Raw genomic sequence first — 11203 nt, 5'->3', positions numbered from 1 at the left:
CACCCGCAGACTTACATTCGTCAGAGTTCTGGTTGGGCAACCACATTCCCCCATGACCCGCAGCTCACCTGCATTTCACAAGGTCGTAAACAGCCGTTTCAGTTAAACAGTTTCCAAAGACCCCTTCCTCATGACATTGCAGTTTCAAGACCCCCCAGGACTTGTTTTGCACAATGAACTTCTCCATCGCTCAAGCTATAAAAGGTCCTTACCCTCCTCCCTCAGTGCGACTTCCTCGGCCTGCACCTTTGGACCAGGGAACCTCGCCCACAAGCCCTAATAAAGGCTATTCTCACTGCCATTTGCCTTGTGTCTTCATTCCCAGTTCGGCTCTGGCCTCAGTTTACCTTTACAATTTCACATATCCTGATTTTTCAGTTACATACTTATTCCCATCCATTAAAAAAGTTTACATGACAGTTTTAATTTGTGCCAAACATGTGAATTGCTTGGGTTAATGGATTAGTAACTTATTTTTGTTTAACAAAGAAGTCTAAGTCTTTGAGAAAATTATTCTTTTGGAAAGTTTTTTTTTTTTTTTTTTGATAGGGCCTCACTCTGTCATCCAGGCTGGAGTGCAGTGGTGCAATCATAGCTCACTGCGACTCCTGGGCTCAAGGGATCCTCCTGCTTCAACCTCCTGAGTAGCTGGGTCAAATGTGCGCCACCAATTCTGGCTAATTTATTTTTATTTTTGTAGAGATGGGGGTCTATGTTGCCCAGGCTCCTCAGCTCAAGTGATCCTCCCATCTCTGCCTCCCAAAGTACTGGGATTACAAATACGAACCATTGTACCCTGTCGGGCAACTGTATTTTAAAATACTTATGGAATACTTGGTGATATACCTCATATAGCTTTATTTTGGGGAGAAATATTACTAAGGTGAAAAGTGGCTGTTGGATTTAGTCTCTTAGAGATTCATGTTGTGTTATGATAAATCGAATCTTCCATGAAAGTCTCATCTCTTACAGTTCTAGGATCTGAAGTAACCTGGATAGGAAATAAATAATATGAAGCTATAGGCAGGGAAGAATCTTAATTATAAAAGCAAAATATATTGTGTAATCACAAAACAATGAGCCTTCTTTTTCTTTTTAATCATCAAAAAAAAAATTTTTAATTCACCTTTACAACAAGAATTCCCCAAGAGGACTTTTTTCTTGTAAGATTATAGCCTAAATGGAGTAGAGCAAGTAAAATTTAATTATATTTCTTAAAAATTATGGCCAGGTGTGGTGGCTCAGGCCTGTAATCCCAGCACTTTGGGAGGCCGAGGTGGGTGAATCACCTGAGGTCAGGAGTTCAAGGTCAGCATGACCAAAATGGAGAAACCCCGTCTCTACTAAAAATACAAAATTAGCCGGGTGAGGTGGCACATGCCTGTAATCCCAGCTGTAATCTCGGGAGGCTGAAGCAGGAGAATCACTTGAACCCGGGAGGTGGGAGGTTGCAGTGAGCCAAGATCGCACTATAGCACTCCAGCCTGGGCAACAAGAGCGAAACTCTGTCTCAAAAAAAAAAAAATTTTTTTTCCCCTCATCAACTATGGTTATTCTGAATATAAATTGTGTAGGAAAGGCAGGATAAAGTTTTTTTTCATTATTAATTTTAGAATAATAAATGGTGTCTAGCAACCTCCAAAAGTAGCCAATTATTATTTTTTAACAATAATGTTTACAGGCTTTTACATATTCGGCAATGTTTTAATCTATTTGAAAATTCAAACTAATTTGAAAGAAAGCTGAGCTCTATTTCCTTTGAAACAGTTTCAGTACCTGATTCCTGTCATTCCTGAAATACCTGGGAAACCTCTCCTTGGTTCAGTTACATGATTCAACTCAACCTGCTTAAACCAGTTTGAATTGTACTGCAGCCTAGATTCCTAAAAACAGATCTTCTGTCCATTTTTCCACCTCTGTCCTGCACTGAAACTTTGGATTTTATAAAAACAAACAAAAAAAGGTTTATTTAAAATCACACTGGCATTTATGAGGCTCATCTCTGCCATTTATTTTTCATTCTTTGAATCATAGCAACTCTCTTGAATAAAAGGAGAATAGATGATGCAAAAATAACTGACTTTTTCCCACCAAAGGAGAAAGCGTTTTTAAAAAGAATGTGAATTTCAGGCCCAGAAGGTTATCTATAGCAGATCCTCGAATAACATTTCTTTCAATGGTGTTTCAACACTGATGAGGAAAGAAAATTATTATACTTCCCAGCCAGGGCCGCTGTGTATGTGGAGTTTTCATGTTCTCCCCATGTCAGCGTGGAGTTTCCTCCAAGTATTTCAGTTTCCTCTCACATCCCAAAGATGTGTATGTTAGGCTCATTGGCCTATCTAAATGGTCTCAGAATGAGTGAGTGTGTGTGTGTGAGTGAGCACGCTCTTCAGTGGAACGGCCTCCTGTGCGGGGCTGGCTCCTGCCTTGAGCCCTGAGCTGCCAGGACAGGCTCCAGCCACCCTCAACCCTGAACTGGAATGATTAGGTAAATAATTATCTTATTTGTTTTTATTAGTCTTTCTTAAATACATATTTTTATTAATCTTTCTTAAATATATATGGCATTTCCTATATATATTTATTAAATATATATATTTAAGAAATGTCTTAAATAGACATTTCTTAAATATATATATTTAATATATATAGAGCTCACAGTTATTTCAATGTTTAATATTAAAGGTGTTTTGGTGTTTATTTGTAAGTTTGGCAATGTTTTTGTGACCAGAAATATGTTATAAGAACTTAACTCTCATATATATCAATTAGATCATGGTAAAATTGGTTTTCTTGTAAGTCATTTTGCTTAAAGTCGCAGTTTCCAAGAACCTACTGACAGACATTAAGTGAGGACTTATTGTACTTAGCTTGTTATCAGCTGTTTGGAGCAAGTGCTGTTACTGGTGGAGTCATCTTTCCCTCTGGGGCAAATGGAGCCACTCACCACCATTTACTGGATATGCATCCCCCAATTCCTGTGAAGGCAGAGCTGGATAATTAAAAAGAATGGGTGAAGTGGGCATAGTGGCATGAAACCGTAGTTCCAGCTATTTGGGAGGGTGAGGTGGGAGGACAGCTTGAGCTTAGGAGTTGGAGACCAGCTTGAGCAACATAGAAGAATGAACTAATGAATTAATTAAACAGTGGGTGAGCAGGAAAGGTGACAGGAATTTAGGTCTGATTTAGACATGGAGGGCATAAATGGACTACTGTAAAAAAAAAAAAAAAAAACCCCAGGTCTAATTCTTTGCATATTATTACTGTTCTGCCTAATTTACGGAGTTGAGGTGAGGAATTTTATTTAAGTAAGTTACTTATTCAAGTAAGTTTATTTATTTTTTATTTTTTGTTTTTTGAGACATGGTATGACTCTATTGCTCAGGCTGGAGTGCGTTTGCTCAATCATAGCTCATCAGAACCTCAAACTCCTGGGCTCAAGCGATCCCCTGCCTCAACCTCCTGAGTAACAGGGACTACAGGCCCATGCTACCATGCCCTGCTAATTAAAACAAATTTTTTGTAGAGATAGGGGTCTCACTATGTTGCCCAGGCTGGTCTTGAACTTGTAGTCTCAAGCAATCCTCCTGCCTCAGCCTCCAAAGCATTGAGGTTACAGGTATGAGCCACCACCCCCAGCCTCAAGTTAAGTTTAGAAGATAATCACCAATCAAGTATTTTAAATAGCAGTGGCTTAAATATAAATAGTAAAAACACAAAATATTAATAATGGCAAAGCTACTCCATAAAGTGAAAAGGGCAATGAATTGGGAAGTCAGAAATCTCTAGCTCCATCCATTTATGACCAAACTTAAGACTTCATATGTGCCAGATGCTGGAGACTCCAAGGTGAATACTAAACGCTTGCTATGGGAAAACAACTTGGTCTTTTCTTGAACCTTCTCACTTGGCAAGTGGAAGCTCACTTGGCTTTGTTTTGAATTAATTTGAATTAAAAATGTTCAACTAGACTGAAACACATCAAATATATAAAATTCTAGTACTTCATTAAAACACAATTTACTACTTTTGGAGGTTGCTAGGCATTACTATTATTCTAAAAACTGATAAAAGGGGAAAAAATAAAGCATCTATCCTGCCTTTCCTGCATAATCTATCTGTATTTCAGGTAACCGAAGAGTTGTTGAGAGAAAAAAAAATACAAAATACATCACTGAGATTAGTTGAGAGCTAAAACTTCTGATAAACATTATCTGTTTGTCTACCTCAGGGGACACTTGAAAAGAGGCTGTCAAAGGATTAAAGGGAAAGCAAGCGCTTAGTGGGCTGCAAAAACACTCGTTAGGTCTAAGGTCGCATTCTGGCTCCAGAATGCCAGGGCTGCTGGGGCGGGCAGGAGCTGACAGCTCTTCCGTATCTGGGGCTCACAAGCATCAGGTGCATGGCAGGTCACCCTCCCGGCCAAGGGTGTTAAGCAGGCTCGCCTGAGTTCTGGGTGCGGCCCGCCTACCTTTCCAGTCTCTGCAGCAGCAACCCCAGTCCCCTCTACGGCTAGCAACCGAGAATGGGAAACCGCGGAAAAGACACGCTGCGGCAGGCCACGCCCAGAGCAGGCCTGCGCATACCGCCGCCCACTTCCGGCCGCGGGAGCTGGGGGAGGGGCCGAGCGCTGCGCAGGGCTCAGACGTGTGGCGAGGGGCTGCCCCCTGCCGGCAGCGAGCGGCGGGACCCGCGGGCCGCTTCTCGGACGACGACCCTGCCGCGCTTGCGGCCCTCTGCACCCTCCTCAGCAGCCCTGCGACGAGGCCCGGGCTCCTGCTGCGATTATATTATTTTTATTTTTAACTCACAATTTCCTCTGGGCCTCAAAATGTTTTTTTGTTTGCGGGCAAGAGGGAGTTAGAGGAGGGTAAAAAAGACTTTGAATGTGAGGCAAAGATGGAGGAAGGCGTCCAGGACCCAGACTGGGACAGTGATGAAACCGTGATAGAGGGTTCAGTGACGGAGAGCGACCTGGAAGAAAAGGAGCTGCGCTGGAGAAGGTGACCATCATTAGGGCCACAGTGCCCGAACCCTCGCGCCAGGGCGGCCCAGGGGCCCTCTGAGAGGGTCAGAGTTTTGAGTGGAGATCATGACCAGAACATGTGCTTGTGGGCAGGATCAGAGCCTTGTGGGGCAGGCGTGCCTGAGCTGAGAGCTCGTAAATAAGCAACCACAGTCTGTCCCCACCTACCCCCAACCAGCTAGGGACAAAATGAGTTTTGTACTAGGTGGCTTTGTAGCATTTTTCAAAAGGCGTTCCTTTTTGGGGGCTTTAAGTCTTTTTGCACAAGCAAAAAAGATCTGGGGTCTGAACTTAACTGCATTTTGCTTCAAGAGACTTGTAGCTCAGTTCTGGGAAAATGGGTAACGGTTTCTCTCAAGAAAAAGGATGCGTGATGGGGAAACTGGACCCTGCAAAACTGGAAGCAAATAGTTTCATACGAATCCAAAAAAGTCGGTATTTCAGGTTATCAAAACCTTTCTCTAGCATATTCTCTGTGCTAGACACAGGGAAAAGAGAGCAGGGATGAGGCCACTAGGTCTGTTTCATGTAAGGGCTGTGTCTGGGACTTAAACTGGATCATACACAGAATTAGGCGATTCTCCTTTCCCTCTCTCTCCTCTCCAGGATTCTCCTGGCCCCTTTCCTCATCATACCCACTTGCCAGTTCATATAATCAGAAAGACAGGTTTCTTTGAGTGCTAGCCTTTTCACTATAGAGCAGTTCCTTACAACGGGGACAGCCTTTAGCGCAAAGAGTTAAGAAAAAAGAGAAAAAAGGAGGATTCTCTCCAAGCTTTTAAGGCCATACAGATCCGTTTTCCCAGTTCCTCTGGTAGAAGGACATTTTCTCTTGAGTTTTAAGTTCCCCAGTTGCCATGGTTGGTGGCATGGTTGGTGCCTGCTCTGAGGCTAGGGCCAGCCTTGGGGCAGGGCTGGGAGGTAAGAGAGAAAACAAAATAAAACCCTGGGCTTTCCCCTATACCTTCTGGCATGCAGGGGTCATTTTCCTTGGTCTTCTGGATAAAAATAGGTTTACCATCTGTGCCCACTGGATGGTTCAAAGCTGAAAGGCAAAAAAGAACTAAAAAAACCGAAAACAAACTGAAACTCATCAATAAATGGGTTGTTATTCAGATTTCAACTTCAGTCCCCAATCTACCTGCTATTGTTTACTTTTCAAGGTTCTCAAATAGTTTTAAAAAAATGTTCATTCGCCGGGCGCGGTGGCTCAAGCCTGTAATCCCAGCACTTTGGGAGGCCGAGACGGGCGGATCACGAGGTCAGGAGATCAAGACCATCCTGGCTAACCCGGTGAAACCCCGTCTCTACTAAAAAATACAAAAAATTAGCCGGGCGAGGTGCCGGGCGACTGTAGTCCCAGCTACTCGGGAGGCTGAGGCGGGAGAATGGCGTAAACCCTGGAGGCGGAGCTTGCAGTGAGCTGAGATCAGGCCACAGCACTCCAGCCTGGGTGACAGAGCGAGACTCTGTCTCAAAAAAAAAAAAAAAAATATATATATATATATATATATATATTCATTCATAGTTTTTGGTTGTAATGAGAAATAGGCAGAGGTTGCAGTGAGCCAAAATGACTCCACTGCACACCAGCCTGGACGACAGAGTGAGACTGCATCTCAAAAAAAAAAAAAACAAAATAAAAGTACCAGCAAGACTTTCTGTTGAACTAGACAACTGATTCCAAAGTTTGTATGGTAAAATAATTAAAAGCAATTAGGAAAAGTCTGAAAAGTAAGAACAATAAGGAGGTAATGACCTACAGGATATTAAAATATTTTCTGATATAAAATATTTTAAATATGATACTGGCACATAAAGTGACAGATCAATAAACAGCATAAAAGCCCCCAAAATAAAATCACATACATATGGGAATTTAGTATATTAAAGAGGTGGCATCTCAAACCGGTGAGGAAATGATGGGATTTTTCAAAAAATGATACTGGGACAATGAAGGATATATGTAGAAAATAGTTTAGTTGAATCCATACTTTACACTGTGCTCCAAAAAAATTCCATATGAATCAAAGATTTAAATGTTAAAAAAAAAAAAAAAGTATTACAAGAAGCCAAGGAGGGATTATTTTATAACTGTGGAGGAAGAAAGGCATAATTATAATACAAAACTCAAAAAATTTCAATTATCAAGATTACAAACACATATACTCTTTGACACAGTGCTTCTATTTTTAGAAAATAGTTTTACCTCTGTCCTCCAACATATATACACTTAGAAAATATCTCTGAAAGGGTTACAGAACAAACACCTTGGTTGCCTGTGGGAAAGAAAGTTTATATTTGAGGGGACAGGGAGATGTTTTACTACATACCCTATTATATTGTTTGTTTTGGAGACAGGATCTTACGCTGTTGTCCAGTCTGGAATGCAATAGTGCAATCATAGCTCACTGAAGCCTCTAACTCTTAGGGCGAAGTGATCTTCCTGCCTCAGCTCCCTGAGTAGTGAGGACTATGAGCATGAGTAATCATGCCCAGTCTATACTGGTTTTTGAATTTTGAACCATATAAATATACTGTCTATTCAAAAACACTATAGGAAACATGGGCAATAAAAAGAAGCATGAATGAGATAGAAATCTGATCTAATTCTACCTGTATTAAAACTTTGGTATATTTTCTTCCAGCTTTCTATATAGGCTTTTGTGTGTGCACCTATAATTCTTTTACAAAGTTTGAATCAATTTGTACAAGTTTACAGTTTTCACTTAACATTATTTTTAAACATTTGCAATGTCATTAAAATTCTTCCCTAAATTATTGATAGTTTTCTGTCATAAAGATATAATTTATTGAAGCATTATATGATTCTAAAACAAAACATTTCGTTTTTTAAATTTTTTGTTATTGCAAATAACTCTGAGATAATTTCCTTAAACATTAAATGTTGGGGTTTTTAAAAATAATTTCCTTAGGAAAGAATCAGGACTTTATTATATATATATATTTTTGAGATGGAGTCTTGTTCTATCACCCAGGCTGGAGTGATCTCAGCTCACGGCAGCTTCCACCCACCCAGGTTCAAGCCATTCTCCTGCCTGGGCCTGCTGAGTAGCTGGGACTATAGGCACACACCACCATGCCCAGCTAATTTTTGTATTTTTAGTATAGATGGGGTTTCACCGTGATGGCCAGGCTGGTCCCGAACTCCTGACTTCAAGTGATCTCCCCACTTCAGCCTCCCAAAGTGCTGGGATTACAGGCATGAGCCATTGCACCCGGCCCTTACTGGTACTTTTATTGGTATAATGTTAATTTTTTATGTTTACATATTAGAATATTAACATATTTATATTAGTTTTTTCATTTTTAATTAAGATTGTAGTAGGGGCAGAAATTCTGCCTTTCCCCTCATAGGACCCTGGTTAAGCCTAAGAATTAAATATGAAATAGATTAAATACTTTAAATATTAAAACTTCTGTAAATTTAAAATAAGTTTTATGGGACACAGGAGTCCTCATAAGGAAATGAAGACCCAAAGAAATAGCAAAACCTGGTTGGGCATGGTAGCTCATGTGTGTTATCCCAACACTATGGGAGGCTGAGGTGGGCAGATCACTTGAGGTCAGGAGTTCGAGACCAGCCTGGCCAACAAGGTGAAAACCTGTCTCTATTAAAAATACAAAAATTAACCGGACATAGTGGCATGCACCTGTAGTCCCAGCTACTCAGGAGGCTGAGGCAGGAGAATAGCTTGAACTCGGGAGGTGGAGGTTGCAGTAAGCTGAGATCATATCACTGCACTCCAGCCTGGGCAACAGAGCAAGACTCCCATCTCAAAAAAAAAAAAAAAAAAAAAAAAAAAAAAAAAAAGAAATGGCAAAACGTTTATGCTTTTGTATTAGGTTAAACAGAGAGGCAGTTGTGGAAAAGTAACTAAATTATGTAGGGAGGCTAAAGGAAGATAAGAATTATTTTAACAAGATCTGTTTGTACAGAATTCTCTTGACTATTGAAAAATGTTTCTTTTCTCCTTCTACAGGGAGGGCATCTTTTACATAGGAGTTTTTATCTCCTGTTTTCAAGAAGAAAAAGGGAAGCATCTGCTGTTTTTCAAGTTGCCTTTAGCTCAGAGTAATCCGTATGTCACAGTGGCTTATTTTGGGGTGGCATATTCTGTCACCCTTCAAGGAGGAATTTACGTAAAGTTCACCTTTTAAAGCATACAATTCTGAGTTTTGACAAACATAATTGTGTAACTACTATCACAATCAAGATATAGAATAGTGTCATTATACCCTAAAATTCTTCCATACCCCTTTTGTGTTATTTTTAAATAAAAAAAAAAAAAAACTCACAAAATTTGGTTGGGTGCAGTGGCTCACACCTGTAATCCCAGCATTTTGGGAGGTTGAGACCTGAAGGTCAGGAGTTTGAGACCAGCCTGGCCAATATGGTGAAACCCTGTCTCTACTAAAAATATAAAAATTAGCTGGGCCTGGTGGCAGGCAATTGTAATCTCAGCTACTCAGGAGGCTGAGGCAGGAGAATCACTTGAACCTGGGTGGTGGAGGCTGTAGTGAGCTGAGATGGCACCACTTCATTCCAGCCTGGGTGACAGAGTGACTGTGTCTGAAAAGAAACAAACAGACAAACAAAAATCTCACAACATTTTAAGAGGTAAACTTACACTTTTAGGGACATTAATAGATAGTTTTGCTTTTTGGAGGGACATTAATAGATGGTTTACTTCTTGGAAAAATGCACTATAACTGTGGTATAATTCATATTCTAATAATGAATTTTTAATCCTTAGTAATGGTCAATAGAAAAGAGCCAAGAAAATGCTTCTCTTCTTATAGCAGGAGCCTGTACTCACTCTCACAGAGGGTGTGTTATAACAGAAAAGTTAAGGACTGGAGTCATTTTCATTGCCAATTTTTCTGATGCTGAGAACTATTGGAAAGTTTTGGGTGTGTGTTTTTGTTTTTAGAGACAGTGTCTCACTTTGTCACTTAGGCTGGAGTGCAATGGCCTGATCATAGCTCACTGCAGCCTTGAACTGGTCTCAAGCCATCTTCTTGCTTCAACCTCCTGAGTAGCTGGGATTACAAGCATGAGTGACAGTATCTGGCTTAATTTTTCATTTTTCATAAACAGCCATCTTGAGTATGAAGTAGTATCTCGTGGTTTTGATTTGCATTTCCCCAACAATTAGTGATGATGAACATCTTTTCATGTACTTGTTGGCTATTTGTATTTCCTCTTTGCTGAAATGTCTATTCAAGTCTTTTGTCCATTTTCTGCCCATTTAAATAGAAAAGATAAATATTTTAGTTTGCCTAATAGCATACTCATGGCATATCATGCTTATTTTCATAGCTCTGTATCCCTTACTAGATTTGGAGCTTCCTGGGGGCAAGGACTGTGTGTCTTCTCTCTTTGTTACTGTGATGTTCCCTTGAACATAGTAAGAAGTAAACCCAAAAATTAAAGGAATCTGGGCCAGGTATGGTGGCTCATTCCTATAATCCCAGCACTTTGGGAGGTCAAGGCAGGATCATTTAAGCTCAGGAGTTCAAGAACAGCCTGGGCAACATGATAAGACCCTGGCTCTACAAAAAAATATATTAAAAAAATAGCCAGGCATGGTGGTGCACACCTGTAGTCCCAGCTACTTGGGAGGCTGAGGCCGGAGGATCTCTTGAGCCCAGAGTTTGAAGTGAGCCAAGGTCATGCCACTGCACTACAGCTTGGGTGACAGAGAGAGACCGTGTCTCAAAATAAATAAATAAAGGAATTCTGTCAGTGCATACTATGAAAACATATACTCAGATGTAATCCTGGAATATTAATCTCAAGTTCTCTGGTATAGAGAAATGTGAAGGAAAAAAAGCCACGAACACTGGTCCCTCAAATGATCTCGTTTTATCTCTTTTCAAAAAGTTATTAAGGTTTATTAGACTAGAGGCAGTGATATTTGTCCCTTACCCCCAAATATTAAAAAATAATAACAGAATATTTGTAAAATTAACATGACTATATACATGAGTCTTTATTTTTCATCTTGGGTGTGTTTTCAATCAAATTGTACATTTCTGAAATAACACTTTGAAATAGAAACATTAATAGTGGTATAACTAAGAATTTTAGCAAGCTTTGGTATAATACAAATGATGGTTAAAATGTAGTCTTTGTTTAAGATACATTAA

The 11203-nt window shown here is 40.2% G+C and overlaps 1 protein-coding gene across 2 annotated transcripts in view; it reads left to right on the top strand.

Annotated features, from left to right (window-relative positions):
* The first annotated feature begins 4646 nt into the window (after nt 1–4646).
* ANKRD31 (ankyrin repeat domain 31) overlaps nt 4647–11203 on the top strand; it is a 160933-nt gene continuing 154376 nt past the window's right edge. For both annotated transcript variants that reach the window (XM_045393864.3, XM_005557174.5), the window contains exon 1: nt 4647–5006. In XM_045393864.3, the coding sequence (XP_045249799.2) occupies nt 4903–5006 (104 nt within the window). In that variant the 5' untranslated portion in view covers nt 4647–4902. The remainder of the gene's footprint in view (nt 5007–11203) is intronic.

This window comes from Macaca fascicularis, chromosome 6, assembly GCF_037993035.2.
Source record: "Macaca fascicularis isolate 582-1 chromosome 6, T2T-MFA8v1.1".
NCBI lineage: Eukaryota > Metazoa > Chordata > Mammalia > Primates > Cercopithecidae > Macaca > Macaca fascicularis.
This window is presented reverse-complemented; position numbering and strand designations above follow the sequence as displayed.